Source organism: Phalaenopsis equestris, unplaced genomic scaffold (assembly GCF_001263595.1).
Source record: "Phalaenopsis equestris unplaced genomic scaffold, ASM126359v1 Scaffold000036, whole genome shotgun sequence".
Lineage (NCBI taxonomy): Eukaryota > Viridiplantae > Streptophyta > Magnoliopsida > Asparagales > Orchidaceae > Phalaenopsis > Phalaenopsis equestris.
The window spans coordinates 3,385,300-3,405,762 of NW_018164478.1; the positions used below are offsets into that span (position 1 = coordinate 3,385,300).

A 20,463-nucleotide genomic window follows, 5' to 3' on the forward strand; every position below is an offset into this window, starting at 1 on the left:
AAATAAAAAATTTTACTACATATTAATAACCCCGCCAATCTATATATCGAACCGCTTGCACATTACGGCATGATGTTTAAAACTTTGAAAAAGATTATTTCCAAATAAAAAATCTTACTACATATTAATAACCCCGCCAATCTATCTATCGAACCGCTTGCACATTACGGCATGATGTTTAAACTTTCTCATATTGAGGAAAACAATCAAGATAACAAAGAAGAAAGAGAATATCAAATGAATGGCTCAGCAGCTACTTTTCAAGCAACCGAATTTTCAAGAAGCTTTAGTCCCAAAAAAATAAGTACTAACTTTTCCCACCTACAATGAGTTAGAAAATCTAGAAGGATAAAAAAAGATTAATTTCACCGATTATAAAAACAATCTTTCTGAGCTTGACTGCATCAAATGATTATCATTGAGAAGTAAAAACAGTGAACTTCGTCTACAAAGTACATGGAGTTCTGCAAGTTGCTAAAGAGAGGGACCTTTTGAATATATATATATATATATGAACTAAATCATAAGAATGCATGAAATATGGAATAAGAGCCAACCAGTTTTCGTTTACATAGTTGAATGAATAATATAAAGTATAATGCACATAATCAGCTTTATTAAATTTTATGTGAGACAATCAAACTTGCATTTTATCCAAGCTAATTTCCAAAACCATTTTTTTGTGGAAATAGAGAGCAGGCAAATGAAAGAAAAAATGCCGCCTCATCTCATCAGATCAGAATATCCCTATGGTGTCCTCATAATTCAACTACTGCATTTACAGAGAATGCTTACAAACATTATTGCAAAAAACAAACATTCAAAACTGTAAGCAGGAAGCTCATAACTCTTACAAAGCTGCGCCTAAATTGCTACGAAAGTTCAGAAATGACACGCTGACACTTTTCTTCCAGTATCTTGACAGCTTCTGTAAATAATACTTCCGGGGGTAGAGCACCCGTTGACTCCACAGTAACTACGGTGAAATTTAAACGCATAAATAAGAATTAAAGAGTAAAAAGTACACAAAAAAGCATAGGTCAGCATATTCTGATTAAAATTTGATCATGAGACCTTTTAAAATCTATACAATTAACATTGATTTCTATCATAATTTGATTAGCAATAATTTATTCGTTGCACAACACTGATCCAGATGACAAACAATCTAATTTTAGTTTTATTAAATTTCATTTAAAATTTTTGATATGACAACATCTATGCATCATATTCTTAATTCTAGAAATTATAACATTACAGTCCATAGATATCCAATAATAGTAACTAATATATACTTTACATTACATTAACAATAAAATTACATATCATAAACATGACCTTAGTTCTACTAATTCCAACTAGATTATTTTCTGATTAATCTAACATTTCAAATACTTGATAGAAAATTTCACCAATTAAAATTATAGCATCCACAAAAAAAAGATACCAAGTTACCTCCCTTAGAATGTAAATAATGCTACCAAAAGCATGATCAAATGAAGGGAAATTTAAATGGTGCCCACATTTTTTTCTCTATCGGTGCAGGAAACTAGAATTTTCATCATTTCCCAAATTTATGGCTTACTTTTCAATCAAGCTAACACTTACCATTTAGAAATTCTTTATAAGCACCTTCATAATCAATACAAATATACAAAAATATTGATCATAGTGTTTTTAAAAGCATGCTTGGAAGCGCGCTTCATATGCGAGGCCGGCCGAAGCACAATCACGGAGTACTGCTGCACGAGGCGCGTTGTTTGCATCTGTACCACACTCAAAGCTTGTTGAAGCGACCGGCACAATTAGGTTCATGAGCGAGGAAAATAATACCTAAAGTTTCGATCTTGTGTTTGAAGGACCTAGCCACAAGAAGTAGAATTCTTTTATTGGTGTTTGAGAGTTTGAGGGAGAGCATCAATTTCAATTTCAATTTTGATTTCACGCTTGAGTTTGAAGCCATCGATTCAAACGTTGCACGACCGCAGTAACTTTGACCGCAGGAGACACTTCAACCTTCGATGCAGACGGCAGAAGCTTTGACCTTCTATTGCAGGAGGACATTCGACCGCAAGAGGACCTTCAACCACAAACAGCAGAAGCTTCCACCATCGACAGTTGCGGCAGACGCTTCGATTGCGGCGGCGGACGCTTCGGTTCACGCGATGGACTCTTCCACCGCACACGGCAGGAACTTCGACCACAGTAAGCGCTTCCACTGCAGAGGGTCTTCAACTGCAGAAGTTCTGAGAGGACTCGAGGGCTTTGACATTCGAAGAAGGGTGGTATGTATGTAAGTGCCCCATTATTAGAAAAAAAATTATTTTTCATTAACTACAGATATTTCAGTCCAGTAAATTGATTCTTTTAACAGGAAGATTTTTATACCTACCACTCAATTCCTATGTAAATTGTAGGGTGGTATGTATGTAAATACCCCATTATAAGGGTATGTATGTAAATATGCATGTGCCCTATGTGCAACCTCCATGAATTCCAGATAGGAAAATTGTAAGCCCAATGTATTATTGTCCAATTATTTAAAAGTGAGTGTCAATGTAAGCCCAATGAATTATTGTCAAGCCATATTCCTTTACACATAATATAATTTTTAATAATTTATAAATGTAACATAATGTGATATTTAAATGCCATGATTCTTTTAATAGATTATATTTTAGTTGGATATCAAGCACCATTCTTTTGAGCCAGGATTTTATTCTAACCTTGAATTAATTTCAAGATTATATTAATTTTTCAATAAAAATTCTGAATTAAGAGGGAGATTGCTGAAATTTAATTTTTTTATTTATTTCAAACTTCACTGTATTTTCTCCAACCTATTGCATGCTAAGGAAGAAATAGGAGGACAATGGATCATAGCATTGCTTAATTCCATTAGTTGTCAATTTATAAATAGTTACTTCATTCCTAAATACTACCCATTTTACACTATTAAATGTGGAGTGGAACACCAGATTTTTGCATAGCGTATGCTTAAATGATACCAATTGCTACGATATTTTGTTTCTACCAACTTTATTTTATTGAAATATTAAGGTTCTTTTAAATGTAAAATTGAACAAAATTGAATAAATGGCATTGAATTGCTCTGTGCCGAGCATCCAAAGCTCTTTTAATAGGAAGAGTACATGCCACTCAAAGCTCTACAATGATTTAGTCGGGTAAAAAAAAGGAGGCATCATCTACAATGATGATGAGTTCAACTCGACATGTATCCGCTTCTTCTGTGCCAAAAAGAGAAGATAAATTTTATTCACAAGAGGAAGAAGAAAAAGTAGTAGTAGTAGTAGTGGTAGAGGACAAAGAAGAAAATTTTGAAGATGAAATTATACCTAAAAAAGAAAGAGATGATGAAGACTACTGATTTACTTTAATTTATTTTATGAAATATGAGACTTATTAGTTTATTAATGCTTTAAAATTTAGATTTAGTTGAGTTATAAGATGTTTTTTTTGTAATACTTTTTTTTTTTTGTAGTAAATATTTGAAATTGTTTGACATTTTAATTTGCAGGTTCACCCTTAATGTTTGTCTTCAAGTTAGGTATTGTACAACATTTTTCTCTTTTATATGAACTTTTTAAGTCATTTTATGTTTTATAATTGCTCATGAATACATTTATACAATACTAATTCATGCAACATACTAGCGCTTTGGTTATTAAAAGCACCGCTTCGCTCTACACTTTGAAGCAAAAATAAAATCTTGAGCATCGCATTGTGCTTTGATAACATTGGCTAATTATTTATATAATCCAACTATTATCTAGAAATATTTTGTCACTCGAATAACAATTTAGGATACTCATAACGACTTTATCATATGTACCTTGGAAGTTAAAGGGTTGATGTTAAAATTATACCAAAATGAATCCAGATTTAATGTTTGACACAATATGCTACAATTGGAAAAAAATATAGCAAGCGCTAGACTTCACAACTCAGTATTAAATCACAAAATTAATGTGAGGCAAAGGATGGTCTTCCAAAGGAATATATAGAGCTAAAGCTCGGTAAAATGCAAGCCTTTAGGCAAATGCCACATGGTATACCTAAAAATACCAAATTAAGTCAAACTAACAATAAATCCTATCAGATTTGCAAATAATTAAAACTATGCTTACAGATGAAGTGGTCTCTAACACGCCTTAGCGCAATGTTCTCCTCACCGCCACTTCTAATGCATTCTCTGCACAACGTACAATCTCGCGGCTTAGAAACTACCGCCTTCTTCACGTCTGTATTAAGAAAATAGATAGCAGACAATAATAAGTCATGCAGTTCAAAAAAGTGCTTATAAATTACCACTAAGATTATTAATCAACATTCCGTGCCAGCAATTTAAAATTTCAAAACAACAAAGTACAACTATCCAGACACCTGCATACACGCATAAAGGGTGTGAGAGAAATTTATCAAAAAGTGCTTACAAATTATCACTAAGATTATTAATCAACATTCTGTGCCAGCAATTTAAAATTTCAAACAACAAAGTACAACTATGCAGACACCTGCATACACGCATAAAGGGTGTGAGAGATATTTATCATATAGTTGAATCAACGGGACCAAATGGTAGGTACAATTGACATAGTTTTTAATCTACAGAAAAGATAAAGTAATGATTATATTCAAGTTGGTTTTTATCTAAATGAACCTTTAGATTGTTAACTTTGAGTCAGCCATGTATTTCACCAAAACCCTTCACAAGCATTTTATTTATTGTCAAGCAATATGCGCATAATAGCCAAATGTGAATCACCAATGAACAGACAGTAGAGAGCTTACCATGCCCAACATCTTCAACATCAAACACTTTAACTGGGCATTTCTTGACAAGTTTTTCTGCATCATTTCCTTTCACTTCTTTCAATAGTTTAACCTGTCAAATAAAAGTGCATATATTAAAGGAATCTGTGAAGGATCTCATATGAAAAAGAAAATTTCAGAGCTTTTAAATTTTATGCATCATACCTCCGGTAGCATCCTATACCATGCTGTACCGACAGGAGACCACTTGGAATGAACTTTTCCAGTGCCTTTCACTGCATGGGCTTCAAGCTCAATAGACTAGAAAAAGTAAAGAGGAAACTACTGAGGCAAGCAAGCTATTTATAACTAAATGTAATTATTCTCAAAATAAATAGCAAGTGAACTTCTAATATAAGCCTTGCGAATAGAAGGAAACTGATGAACCAAAAAACATGTCATGGATAATGTCAGTGAATCATAAGTTTTATTCACATGCATACTAATCAGTTCAGAACGAAGAACACAGTTTGCATTTCTCTTTTTTTTTTATGGAAAATTATTGGGAAAGTAGCAGTTTCTCATACTTAAGGGAATTGCCTGCCGCTGAGTTGTAAATACACCGCTTACCTGAGTTTCATGAATCTTCCAATTCCTCAATGGAAGTTGGGGCAGTTTCAAATATTAGAACTCTAGAACTAAAGATGCTCAAACTTCAACCAGGTTAACAGCATGCATGTTTTTCTTTGCAAACACGGAGCAACAACAATATCAGAGAATAATGGGAACTAGCAAGGGCAGCTATTACTCCAGTATACAAAACTTGCCCGCCCATAACCAATAATATTTTCAAACCGCTAGCAACACTAATACTCATGCAGGTTTTTATTTGAAGCAAGGAAAAAAAATGAAGGCAGAAGCTCACTCGTTTCAAAAGGTAGGTTTTTCATACTAAAATGAAATTAAAGGCATTAATTGAAAGCCATGTAGAAGCATCTATAAATTTCTATTTCTTAAACTCAGGTTTGTTTAGGGTAACTTTCTCACTGCTTCACTTTTCAAACCATTATCGCAACCCCATTCGACAACTATATTCTGGATTTTCAAAAAATTGTGGTCGAGTCTGCTTTATAGCCAAATCTGTTAAGTGTGACAACTGTATGAAAGCGGTTGTACAACTTTTTAATATATATATATTAAAAATAATAAATTTTCTCATAACAGCTTCATCACATTCACACCTTTACACCACAACCATCCCAAACAGGCTGGTAAATGTGCAGAAATAATTAAGTCAGGAGGCATGCAAATAAAGCAAGCCTTTTAAGGCTTGTGAATTAGTTGCTACAATTCATTCGCTGCAAAACTGAACTCTTCTATACAATTTTTGTTCAGTGTAACAGCAATACTTCGATTCATATGCTTTATGTTGACGCAAACCGAAAGCAACGAAGTGCAAACAAGGAGACAATAAATCCTACAAAACTAAATAAAATTTACAAATCACCTGTCCTGGACCAAGCTTAGTAATGATAATATCAGGATGCTTCAAACCGAGTGGTTTGCCCGAAAATTGTGGTAGATGAGCTTGACTACAAGAGAAAGAAGTGTAACTGCGTGGTTTTGTAGATGGATTAGGCGATTCCATTAAAAGCTCACTGCCATTTGGCAGCCACTGTAACTGATCAGATTTCACTATATAAATACAAAACAACCACGGAAAACCACAAATTAGTAGAATTCCAGCTGCTCATAAATTTAACAGTGTTGGGCAAAAAATAGAAATAAAAATTCAACCAGGAAAAAAGAAAAATGGTACCACAAAATCATGTCATACCAGTAAGACGAGGGCCACCCTTCTTACAGTGAACTTTCATTTTAAATACTATAGTATTACGCTCACTTGGAGTATCATTTTCTGCATGAAAGGAAAATAACAGTATGGTTACAGGTAGTAACCAAGAAAAACTAAGAAAAATGGAACTATTAGACAAACCAGAGAGGAAGTCAAATAGCCTTGGGTCAGCCTCGATTGGTAGAAGGCCCAGCCTATGGGATAGTATCTCATCAGCCATCACAGATGTGTTGTCAACAATGAGAACCTTCTCAATGGCCATTGTTGGAACCTAAGAAGGCAAGGGAAAAATTACATATTCCAGAGAATATCCATGCGTACAAAAACTCAACATCTTGAACTTATGAAATAAATAGAAAGCTTAAAAGATAGTCATGAAAATCGGTTGGGAAGCCCAAAATATTATGAAATCATTATATCAGTTCAAAATATTATGTAATTTGTTATTCCAGATAACAAACAAAATCCTTGAATACACATCGGATTAGACCGCATCCATCCATAAAGAAAGGAAACCCTACCAAACACAATACCTCAAAGAGTGGATTACACTAACAAGCATACCTCGGCAATCAAAATCCTCCTAAATGCATTAGCCAAAGAAGCGTCGATCCCAATCATGTCAAATTCAATAACATCATTTGAAAGCTTCTTTATTTCAACTTTGAAATTTCTGTGAAAATCGTCTAGTTGCAAACTATTGTCAAAGCCCATCGCCGCATAAGCACCAGAATATTCGACATCCTCTGTCTAAAGAATTCAAGTATTTCAATCTTAAACAGATAAAACAATAAAGTATTAGATACAGATGATACAGAATTTCAAAATCTAAAATGTTTACCCCTAACAAAAATGAAACATCCATCATAAAGCTATTTAACAATGAAGTCGTTCACAACATCATCGGAGAGTTTCCCTTACATGTATCAACATCATATTAAATTGATACCATCACTTTCTATCTCAAGGATCATAAATTAAAAAGAAAATCAAAATTATTCTATACAACAGAAAGCTACCAAACAAGGAATAGCGTACTCAACATGATGATTAGATTAAAAAACAATGACAATGCAGAGCATAAAAAATAGCATTAAATAATAATAATAATAATAATAATATTAATAATAATAATAATAATGAATATCTCTTACATGTATTGGGGCATCAGCTTTGCAAAATACTCGGGTCCTCCGAAGCTCAATATGCTCGGGGAGCCGACCTTGTGGAACATCATGCATATCAAAAGCTGCTGTGTCCGACATATTTTGCTCTCATAAATTACCTCAAGTAAAATTACAAAGCTCACCAATAGCTGCAATAAAGACTACTGATCAGAGTATTTTAGTAAACAAGGAATCTTGACATAGATTAAATTGCATTTCAGGGAAGGGGTACAAAAAAAAGACCTCATACGTAAGTAACAGAAAACAGAAGAACCATCTAAATTATGAGATTTTTGGTAAAGCGAAGCCGTGAGCTACTTGAAGTAGCACATGCTGCAAATTCCAGTTACAAATTTAGAAAATGTTTCTCAATGCATGTGTCCTAGCAAAGGACTCATATGAAAAATAAATTTGCCCAAAACTGAAGATCCCCATGCAATCAATCTAAAAGTACGTAAACAAATTGTCAAATTCCACTAAAAAATCTCATTCCCTTCAAACACAAGTAAATCCGCTTAGATCTTTTCATATCCATGCGGATATCTGGTTTGTCAATCAAACTCACTTAAGACATAACATAATCAATCAACATTTAAAGAAAGATGTTAATTTAGTACTCACTTGTGTAACTCAGAGCTCAATCAAAGCATGGCATAAATTCATCGATGAAAGCAATAGTTTGATATTTTAATTAGCATCCAAATATAATGCCCAGAATGTTTCCCTTGCAGGAATTATAAAATGCAGATATAAGTGAACCATATATCATCACTTCACAGTATCTTTTTGAAATATCAAGAACTGATTTAAATTACATTCTCGCGAATCCTTTCCAAAATAAAAGAACTCCTAGCCTTGCATAATAGATAGAAGCTGTAATACTGAAGTACTTGAAAATTAGTTTGGTTATATTTTGCTTACTTATTCCTGATAGTAGTTCAACTCAAATTTCTTAAATTCACTAACTCTCATAATGTATTACTTTTCCAATGCATTCATCTGAATAATCGAGAAATTTCTGTGTTCATATTTGGCATTCTCTGTGGGAAATCCTTTTGAATTGAAAGAAAACAATGTGTGAAAACAACAACAATATTCATAATCCATATATTCCTCTACCAATGAAAAAGGTGGTTCTAGTCACCAAGTTGGAGACATCAAATCTTGTACTTTTTACAACTACTTTGGTATCTCAGGTGCATCTCAATGTGTGATTTGCTAAACTATCAGTTCAGATCAATTATCTTACACAAGCAGTTGAAGTGAACCCACCTGATCCTTTGTTACCGCTACTCAAACGGATCAGCCAAGACAAAAGTCTCATTAAACAAGAGTAAAAGATCCATCATTGGCATTCCTAGTACTAGCATCGGTGGTGCTCGTCATACCTCTCATAAAATGAAGATTTTAAACTAACAAGCCCCTCCCAAGTTTAAGAGAACTTAGTTGTTACTCATATCCGCAAATAGCATATATCGCCACTTTCAGCAACTTGATTGAGTATTTTGTGCTCAATTTTGAGCTCTCATAGGCCTCTTACTCACACTCATTATTGTAGTAGACAGAAAGAGAGGACAGTTTATGTGCATACATTACCAAATCACCAAGGCAAATCACATAGTTGTTGACACCAACCCCTCAATAGCTAAAATATCTCTCGTCCTTGGACTCAGAGAGAGTCAAATTAAATGTATCATTGCTAAAAACCCTCCACAAATGATGGCTAATCTATTAAAAAAGCAACAAAGTACATGAATGCACAAAAACCCTTTTTTTTTCCAACCCTTGGGTTATAATGATTATTTCCTCCTCTACCACTGATAAAAAAATATTGGAAGTCATGCCTAAGTAGAGTCAATTCGTTTACCAAAATACAAGCTCAGGCTTGAGTCGAGCTCAGCTTGTGAAACGAACAGGAAGCTCGCAATTGGCTCGCAAGATCGAATGAAATTTCCATGAAAGCTCACAGTAGCAGCCATCCAAGTGATTGATGACAATAGAGAAGGAGAAGTATTGCGGCAACTCACCAGAGAACGCATCAATATGATTGAAATCTGACTAGTTGAGCCAGCTGGCAAGCCAACGAGCCGAGCCTTGACGAGCTTAAGCTTGAGATTGTTTAATAAATAAGTTTGAGTTTGGGCTCAAGTTCCAGCTCGATAAGCTCAACTCGCAAGTTCGTTGATGAGTTGAGCTCAAGCCTGCTAGCGAGGCTCACTTACACCCCTACCAAAACTTACTACATTAACTGAATTGGCACCTCTAGGAGCAAGCATTGAAGTCCCTTGACAAAGGAGTGTAAAGTGACTCAATTATCATGAGATAAACTAGGAGTGTCAATATTAAATCCAACTTAAAATCTTGAATCAAACCCGATGTGAAAAATTCAAATTCAGGCCTAGTTTGGGTTTAGCTCAAGTGACCAAGAAAATTGGTAAAGGTTCATGTCCGGCTAATTTGAGCCATGCTAGTTTGGGTATGAGTCGACCCAAAAATAATTACTTAACAATTTGATTCTTTTAATTTCAAGAAAAAATATATTAAACTGTATTTTTTTTTTTAGTTATCATGTCCAAATTGGATAATTAAGTCAACTTTTTTTTTAGTTGACATTAAACTATCACAAACTAAGTATTTTTCATGCTGTATTATTTTGGATGTGTTCAAGTTGGATAGGATTAAGGTTATTCACCCATTCAATAAACGGATGGGGTTTAGATTGACTGTATTGATACCAATCATTTCCAAGTCAAACATAAACTTCACCCGTTAACCCAAAGTGGCACTACGAAGAAATACTTCACTTCTATTTACTCTCACATTATATACTTCTCAAATGAGGATTTCCAAATCTATTGAAAAATCTATGATGATGAAATGATGGTTGAGACCATGATAAACCAGTATGCGGTCCACGGAAACTTCATTGATAATGGTGGCTCAATCAATAGTTTATTCTACCACTTAGTTGACAAGCTAGGATTAAGCACAGAAAATTGCAATCAACAAATCTTTAATCAGATTATTTGGAGAGAGGTGCATTCCTAAAGGACTCATGCCCCTGAAGTCATATGAGGAGATCACAAGTTTCTTGGGACAAAACAGCAAGTTGACTTTATGGTGATTTAGCAGCATCTGCCAACAATATCATATTTGGTCACAAATTTCTCAACATTTTTCATGTGGTTGTATTAATCAAGAATTTGGACATGAAATGCCAACTCCAAATAGAATAGCCACTTTTGGAGGGAATTTATTCAATCAAATGCTTGCTATCTCAACACTATTTGAGAAGAAAAAAGTAAATTTTAAGCAGAACTTATCAATCTTCTTCACAATGCTTGAAAGTGTCATGTCGAAACCTTCCGAGTTGGCTGTCACTTGTCACCACTTACATATCCAGCAAGGCAGTTAAGCTATCAACTAAAATATGAGATGCTTCACATCAAAAATTCATTAAGTTATTAAGGAGATAGTTACTAAACTCCTCAACATTTGTTCATTAAAGAAGTCTGATGCACAAAAGGATTCAAGAAATAAAATTATTTTTATGAGTAAAATTCAAGATTTAGATTTGAAAATTTGGGTTCATGAAGATGCAAATTCTATGTGGGATAAAGTAACAAATACTATTAAACAAGGAAAAGAATTACTTGGAGAATCATAAAAAAAGTTTCTATAAATAAAAATAGTTGGTGGTGGAATAATAATTTACAAGAAAAGATAAAATATAAGAAATTATGTAATAAATATTGGTTTAAATGTAAAAGTTTAGAGAACTGAGAAAAATATCAAACAGTCCACAGGAAATCTAAAAGAACAATATGTACAACAAACAACAATAACAAAGCCTTAATCCCACTACGTGGGGTCGGCTACATGAATCTTTTTTCTCCATTGCATCCTATTTAGTTTCATATTTTCATTTAGTTCTAAAAAATTAAGAAAATTAAGATCAAAAATTAAGATCATTTTTTATACAATAAGCCCAAGTCTTCCTAGGACTACCTCTACCTTTTTTAAGATAAGTCGAATCTAAAACATCTACTCTCCTAATCGGATCCTTAGATAGTTGACGTTTAATGTGACCAAACCATCTAAGACGACCCTATCAAAGTTTGTCTGTCAGAGCTACACCAACCCTATCACAATATATTCATTTCACATTTTGTCTCTAAGTGTAAAGACACTCTGCCTAAGTCTTCCTATTTCGTGCCATATTTTCATTTAGTTCTAATAAATTAAGATCATTTTTTATACAATAAACTCAAGTCTTCCTAGGACTACCTCTGCCTTTCTTAATATAAGTCGAATCTAAAACTATAAGTCGAATCTAAAGTCGAATCTAAAACATCTACTCTCTTAATCGGATCCTTAGATGGGCGACGTTTAATGTGACCAAACAATCTAAGACGACTCTATCTAATTTTGTCCATCACTAGAGCTACACCAACCCTATCACGAATATATTCATTTTGCATTTTTTCTCTAAGTGTAAAGACACTCATCCACCTAATCATTCTCATCTCGGCAACACTTAACTTAGTATTATGCTTCTCTTTTAAAGGCCAACATTCAGCGCCATAGAGCATTACAGGTCTCACCGCCCTCTTATAAAATTTTCCTTTCAGTCTAAGCGGCACTTTTCTATCACAAAAGGCCCGAAGCATTCCTCTCCATTTCAACCAACCAACTTGAATTATACCATTAACATCCCCATCTATATCACCATCGCTTTGAAAAACAAACCCGAGAAAACTAATCATTCACACCTTTTAATAATTTGATCACCCAAAGTTACACTTCTGTCACTAGAGCTACTACTACTAAAATTACATTCTATGTATTCAGTTTTAGTACTACTCAAATGAAGGCCTTTAAACTCCAATGTAGAACTCCATAATTCAAGTTATGCCTGGGCTATTTCTCTCGTCTTATCCACGAGAAGGATATCATCAGCAAAAAGCATCCACCAAGGGACGTCCTCATGTAAATGTCCAGTAAGACCATCCATAACTAAAGCAAAAAGATACGGGCTTAAAGCTGATCCCTGATGTAATACAACAGAAATAGAAAAATATTTGGTCAATCCTCCTTTAGTTTGAACACAAGTAACAACTCTAGCATACATATCCTTAATGACTTGAATAGAAGTCATATCAACACCTTTCCTCTCAAGAACATTCCACAGTAGACCTGCCCGGCATAAAACCAAATTGATTATGAGAAATCTTTGTAATATGTCTTAACAATCTGTGCGCTAAAAATTCTGCTTTTAGTGATCTTTATAAAAGATTGGATACTAAAGAGAGAGAAAAATATATGTATAAACTAGTCAAACAAAGATAAAAGAAAAATAAAGATTTAACTCGATTAAAGTGTATTAAAGATGAAAATCAAAAAGTTTTTTTCTTAGAAAAAGATATTCAACATATTTGGGCGAGTTATTTTGATAAACTTTTTAATGAAGTTTCTGAAAATACGATCGACCTTAGTGATCTTAATATTGTTAATAATAAAAAATATTTCATTTTCATTGTTGCATTAGTAAAAAAGAAGTTGAGGGGGCTTTAAAAAAAACCAAGGGAGGAAAGTCTGTAGAACCTGATGATATCCGAATTGAAGTGTGGAAATATTTAAAAGATTTGTGAGTTTCTTGGCTTACTAAACTCTTTAATATTATTTTAAAAACTAAAAATATGTCCGAGTGGAGAAAGAGTATTTTGATCCCCATTTTAAGTATAAAGGGAATGCACAAGAGTGGGCAAAATATAGAAGAATTAAATTGATGTGTCCTTTAAAACTATGGGAGAGGGTAATTGAACATAAGTTAAGATGTATTACATAGATTTCTCATAATCAATTTGGATTTATGTTGGGCAGGTCTATTATGGAAGGTATACATTTATTGAGAGATTTGATGGAGAAGTTCAAAGGTAATAAGGAGGATCAACATTTGATTTTTATTGATTTAGAAAAAGCTCATGATAAGGTTCCAAGAGATATCCTTTGGAGAGTTCTTGAGAAAAAAGTTGATATGTTGATATGACTTATATTCAAGTCATTAAAGATATGTATACTATAGTTGTTACTTTTGTTCGAATTGAAGGAGACTTGACAAAATATTTTTCTATTTTTGTTGGATTACATCAGAGATCGGCTTGAAGCCCATATCTTTGCTTTAGTTATGGATGGTCTTACTGGACATTTACACAAGGATGTACCGTGGTGTATGCTTTTTGTGAATGATATCCTTCTCGTGGATAAGACGAGAGAAAAAGCCCAGGAGAAACTTGAATTATGGAGGTCTACATTGGAGTCTAAAGGCCTTTGTTTGAATAGAACTAAAACTGAATAGATGGAATGTAATTTTTGTAATAGTAGCTCCAGTGACAGAATTGTAACTATGAGTGAACAAATTATTAAAAGTGGTGCGAACGATTTAGATATATCGAGTCTATTGTTCAAAGCGATGCTGATATAGATGAGGATGTCAATAGTAGAATTCAAGTTGGTTGGTTGAAGTGGAGGAATGCTTCGGGCTTATTATGTGATAAAAAAGCACCACTTAGACTGAAAGTAAAATTTTATAAGATGATGGTGAGACCTGCAATGCTCTATGGCGTTGAATGTTGGCCTTTAAAGGAGAAGCCAAAAACTAAGTTAAGTGTTGATGAGATGAGAATGATTAGGTGGATGAGTGGCTTTACAGTTAGAGATAAAATGCGAAATGATTATATCCATGATATGGTTGGTGTAGCTCCAGTGACGAACAAAATTACAGAGAGTCGTGTTAGATGGTTAGGTCACATTAAACGTCGGCCATTTGATGATCTGATTAGGAGAGTAGATGTTTTATATTCGACTTATGTTAAGATAGGTAGAGGTAGACCTAGGAAGACCTGGGCTTATTGTATAAAAATGATCTTAATTTATTAGAATTAAATGACAATATGGCACTAAATAGAACGCAATGGAGAGAAAGGATTCATGTAGCCGACCCCACTTAAGTGGGATCAAGGCTTTGTTGTTGTTGTAGAAGTCTGATGCACAAATATATGTACAACATTATTATAGTGATAAGTTAATAAATGGGCTGTGATGACTCCAAGAAGGTCAACGTACATGCCCAAATGGCTTGTATCCTCTACCAAATATAGATTTTAATTGTATTATATCATATATATTTATTTGTGCTAACTTCAACAATAAAGTATTTTGTACATTGATTAGAAATATTCCTACAAGGAAAACATATAAAAAACAAGCTTCATTTGAAATTGGTAAGTATTCTAACCGATCCAAAAATAATTTCTACCTAGAAAAAAGAAATCAAAGTCCATTTTGATCAATAAGATCATGAGAATCGAAAAAGGTGTAGGAGAGAAACTTCCCTGAGAAAAGCAGGTCAAATTTCATGTAGTTGATTTGCAGAATATGTCCACACTAATTTGTGAAATCCAATATAACGCCATAAAAGAACATGAATGAAATTCTCCAGATTTGATTCTAGTAGCCTTTAATAAATTTTGAACTCCCAAAAAAAAATTTCAACACTTGATGGCACATTAAAATAAAGTTGTTTTGGAAGAAAAAATTCCACAACAACTAAAGTGTAATGACAAAAAGATTAAAAATAATAATATTAATAAAAATTCGAATAGGCACTAAGATAAGCACCTATTCGGCTACGACTTGAGAGTCATATTACACCATTCGAACCATCGAACAAGCACTTGAGAGGTAGAATAGAGAGATCGGGGGAAAGATCTTATGCGTTCCCTAACTGATTGAAAGAAGAAAAAAGAGGAAGAAGAGAAAGTGTGACGTTTCTATCATGCCCTAATAGAGTGAAGAAGAAGTTGTAGTAAGAAGGAGAAGCTAAAGAAGAAGAAGGAAACCTTTGACGTTGAGCCCTACTTACAGTGGAAGGAGAAGGTGACGTCAATCGATTGTCGTGTTGCACTCGCGTACAAAGGAAGCCGCAATTGAGAGGAGTAAGGAAGTCGCGAGACTGTCGAGTCGTGCAAAGGATTGGGGCTCTAGATCGAGCCAAAACCGAAGAAGGCGAAGGAAGGAAGCTACTGTGCGAGAAGAAGGGGATTGAAGCCTTTCGTATGTGATTTTCGGGCAGCCAAACAGTACATAAGGAAAAATGGTTTAGAATAATTTAATGATTACATAATTAAGATTATTCATTTAATGTTAATCATAAATACACTTGGATTAGGAAGAAATTGGAGGAAGGAGAAATTTGCATTGTGTTGAGTCGAGTCCATTAGCAGGAGAGGCTCATGTGGTAGCATGGGTGCAAGTGTCGACCGAATCAAGATTTATAAACATAAGAGTAGAGTTTTTGATTAATATAGTATATGTTTAAATTTTGTAATAATTAATACATTTCTTTTAATGTTAATATTATAATCTAAAACTGGGATTTAAGAAAGTTTGATTCAAAGATTAGGACTTTGGATCATGAATTTTAAGGAGAAAGCAAGAGAAAAATTGAGTTAATTGTTTAAATTTTTATTTATATATTTATTTTAATAGCATGAGGTGGATATTAATTTTATCAGTAAAACTGAGGATTATATTTGATTCAAGGATATATATTTAAATTGAAGGGTTAAGCTATTTCTGAAGTTTCTTGTAAGCAAAGATGAGTGATTATTTTTTTATGCATACAATTAATGTTTTATTAAATGAATAATTATTTTATTAAATGATTAAAAACAAATATTTCATTGATGTCTGACATTTTGAAAGTTTGAAATGATATCACAATTGGGAAAAAATAATTGACGTGTGAAAGTAAATTTTAAAAGGTTTTAATTGATATGAAATATTAAAAAATTAAGACATAAAGAATTACATCTAAACGGTACTTGCAGAGGATGCAATGCACCAGTGCACATTAAAAAAATGATAAAGATACACCTTCGAGTATAATTTGAGGGTAGCTTGAAGTACAATTTTGAGGGAGCCTTCACGCATATTTTTTAGGATACGTTCTAGTATAACAGTAATCTTATTATGATTATTAAAGAGATTAAAATGTTAAATATATAAAGTGAAATGGGAAAGAATAAAATCAAAGTAAAAGTTCAAGACTTTATAAATAAATGAACTGTATTTTTCTTTTGGTCATTCATGCATAGCATAACATAAGAATTTATGCATATTAGATTATAATTATTCATTAAGTCATACTTATGGTTACAATTAATGATTTTTTTCAGGAAAAAAAAATTAGGTTGATATGTGCGGTAGGAGAGACAGGGTCTGTTTGGGGCAGCTTATAAGTGCGGGCGACGTTTCCAAAACGTCGTCGTACCGTTTGGTTCGCGCGTTTCACCAGCTTATCTGAAACTGTGTTTGGGTTTTTACACTAAACGCAGGCCGCGAATCGACCCCCGCGGCCGGCTTACGAGCCGCGTTTCAGGATAAGCAGCTTATCCTGAAACGCACAAGCTGTCCTAAACGGACCCTTAGTTTATATGAGTAGAATTACAGTTGATAGATACTAGTTTATGGTGTGATTTTAGTTTTCTTTTAATGTTTACTTTTGTATATAGACACTTTATATGTTGATTTGAGATAATTATCTACAGATGATGTTGGTGCTTTTTTAAATTAAATTTTATTGCACGTCGTAGATAAGTAGCTCTTACATATATTGGAAGTTTCATAAAGTTTTATGAAAAATAAAAAGAAATGTAATACTGTCTGACCGAAGTTCCAGCCTAAGTTAATTCTAAGTACTAGGCAAGTCGTGACAGAAAGACTCGACAATTATATCTAGTACATAAGATATTGGCATTGCTATCCATTCATAAACACTAGTGCTCCAAGAAATATCCTCAACTCCTGCCTCAATAAGTATCTTATAGCCCTATGACTCTAAAGCTCCAACAGACAGTAAATTCTTTCTGACATTTGAACCATGTTTAACATAGATTAGCTCCCTCGCAGTATCATCATGCATTCTGATAAAGATATTCCCTACATAAATAGTACAACAAACTTGATCGTAACTCATAATTACTGCACTGCTATCCATCTTCTTGTACTTACAGAACCACCGTCGATAAGGACAAATGTGATAGGTAGCACCCGTGTCCAGAATCCAACACGAATCATCTGTTAATAAACTATAAGAAATTGCAGATAACAACACATTTGAATTCGTCTTTTCACAGATGTCTAAAATGAAATTGGTTTTCGCCTCAGATGCAACTTACTTTACATTCTTCAGCTTCAGACAATTTTTTTTCAATGATCAGTCTCTAAACTGAAAGTACGCTGACTTTTTTTAAAATTACACCCACGAGATTAATCCCACTTTTCAAAAGTGTCGACATTGTCACATTTCTTTATTAATTTTTCATCTTCTCAGATATGTCACGTTAGACTGTAAGTGTCTCAGCTGACTCCATCTTTTCGAACTCATTGTTTCTTCGACGGAACTCGTGATTTCATAGTGTCGTAGTCACTTCACCATAATTCAAGATCTCATTCCCATAAATGAGTATCATTATGAAAATTTTGTACTCATTTAAGAACAAAATCAACAAGAGTGTCTTGTCTTCATTCTCAACATTTCACCCAAATTTAATTGATCTGTTAACAGCTTTGTGAAGTCATTCAATTGCTCATCAATAATAACCCACGTCTCATTTGAAATTTGCAAAATTGACGTTTCATATAGAGATGATTCTTCACGCTTTTCGTGAGATATATATTCTTCAACATCCTTCACAAGTTCCATGCGGAAGTTTCCATTATCACTCCATATTTGATCTCTTAGATCAAACAATTTTAGATCAATCCACATGCACCCTGGTCCATCTTGAATCAATCTCTCTCTGGCGTCTCTTCAGAACATTCATTGTTATCCAGGACTTTCTCAAGATTCAAAAAGCACATCGCATTCATCACCTCGCATAGCCACATGTCAAAATTTTCTTTATCGTTGAATTTCATCATATCGATTTTGACGGGATGTGTAACCACCTCATGAATCAATTTTTACACTGTCATAATGAATGTTAAAAAACTTGAAATCGTGCTAATATTCATTATTCTCATCACTGAAATTTTCTTCCTAAAAAAATTCATCAAACAGAATACCTATTACCGTCGGAAGCTCCGCTAGGACTATCGCCTGTTGTCGCCAATTCCGTTGGAATCGTCATCTGACTGTCAGACCGACCGCAAATTCCTGCAATCACTCTAACTGCATGTCCAAGCCATCGGTATGTCGCCGGTCTATGGCCGAACCTCAATATCTACCGGCAAAGCACGTCAGACCAGCTGCCGGAAACAAATGTCGGATTTGCTGCTGTCGAAACTGAACTACGCTCCGATCACGCACTCAAAGCTCGGATACCAATTATTATTATGCAAAACAATGCAGAAACCAAGAAATTCACACAACAACAATCAAACACAACAAATTTTCGTGTTCGATATTAAATTGATTCGCATACGTCCGCGAAAAGAGAGATTTCAATGATAATTGAGGTTACAACTTCAGCACTTCTCACAATAACTATCATGAACCATATTTTTTTTATATAAAGAATGATTAGTAAAGCCAAACATAAATAGAACATTTTATATCATTTGACCAACCAATGAAGAACGCTGCAACAATGGTAGTGACCTCGATGATGGCAGCCAAAAACTAAGCAGCGTTGAACTGGATGAGGAGTAGAACTGGAGAAAAATTTAAACAAGCTTTAACTTAAATCCTGAAGGCTAAATCCCGTCTCTCTCCCTAGTTTTACCTTCAATCCTGTTGGCAGGCTGATTAACTGGTTTTAGAGTGGTAGAAAATACGAGGGTTTCCTTTGCAACTTCTCGCTTCTTTTCCTCAATGGTTTCGAGTTGGAGCAGAGCTGAACGAGTAGAAAGACGGGAGGTTCGGAGGTCTTCGTACACCACGATCCTGACACGAGGTTTTCGGGCAGGAGTGGGGAAAGGGGACGATGGGAGAGTGCTTCAGGCGAAACCAGTAGAGCGGGGACGGTCACCGAGGGGTTTAGGGCTGGAGGGGGAAAGGGGGGAGGTTTGCCCTTTGGGGCAGTTTATAAGTGCAGTGGTTTTCAAAACTTCTTAAAGGGCTGGGGTCGTTTTTAAAACAACTCGTGTTTGGCCCATTTATTTGGAATCGTGTTTGAATTTTTATAATAAATACAGGTCGTGGATCGAGCCCGTGACCCGTTCGTGGGCTGAATTTCAGAATAAGATGTTTATCCTGAAACTCATAAGCTACCCTAAATACCCTTAATTATAACTTAAGAAAATAAATAATAAATTATATCAAATTAATTTGATTAATTATTAATTATTTTACTTTAAACAGTTATAATTAATATGCTTTTATTATGTAAGTAATTCATGATTAATTAAAAAATTAAATCATAATTTAATGTTTAATCAATTTAATAATAATGAATGATTAATTATTTTATTAAATAACTAAATAATGATTAAAATATTCCCTACTGATTAATTAGTTTAACAAACTTTTTACTAACTAATTAGTTCAAAAAATAGTTACTTATTGATTAACATAATATAAAAAATAAATTTAATTTAATTAAACAGGATAATTACATCATTAATATATGCGGAAATTTAGATACTTAGCACGCAATCTTATGT

At 33.8% G+C, this 20,463-nt stretch overlaps 1 protein-coding gene across 4 annotated transcripts; it reads right to left on the bottom strand.

Annotated features, from left to right (window-relative positions):
• Window positions 1–704: 704 nt before the first annotated feature.
• LOC110018952 (DNA-directed RNA polymerases I and III subunit rpac1) lies at window positions 705–19,866 on the bottom strand. 4 transcript variants are annotated; one of them, XM_020716433.1, is made up of 11 exons: window positions 19,584–19,866; window positions 19,429–19,512; window positions 7,783–7,943; window positions 7,193–7,378; window positions 6,770–6,899; window positions 6,611–6,691; window positions 6,281–6,468; window positions 4,999–5,094; window positions 4,813–4,906; window positions 4,149–4,262; window positions 705–976 (listed from the first exon to the last, which is right to left on the bottom strand). In XM_020716433.1, the coding sequence occupies exons 3-11, from the start codon at window positions 7,891–7,893 to the stop codon at window positions 873–875; spliced, it is 1,104 nt and encodes a 367-aa protein (XP_020572092.1). In that variant the 5' UTR covers window positions 7,894–7,943; window positions 19,429–19,512; window positions 19,584–19,866; the 3' UTR covers window positions 705–872. The 4 variants fall into 4 exon arrangements, with proteins under 4 accessions (XP_020572092.1, XP_020572093.1, XP_020572091.1 ...); XM_020716434.1 differs by lacking the exon at window positions 19,429–19,512 and having other exon boundaries at window positions 19,669–19,866; XM_020716432.1 differs by lacking the exon at window positions 19,429–19,512.
• Window positions 19,867–20,463: the final 597 nt, after the last annotated feature.

Bases quoted from the DNA above. Each gene is read 5' to 3' on its own strand.
- LOC110018952 (XM_020716434.1), bottom strand. From the start codon at position 7,893: ATGTCGGACACAGCAGCTTTTGATATGCATGATGTTCCACAAGGTCGG. The intron at 6,469-6,610 runs GTATGACATGAT...GTATTTATATAG, and splicing joins GGGTGGCCCTCGTCTTACTG to TGAAATCTGATCAGTTACAG. The intron at 4,907-4,998 runs GTATGATGCATA...TTTATTTGACAG, and splicing joins GGTATAGGATGCTACCGGAG to GTTAAACTATTGAAAGAAGT.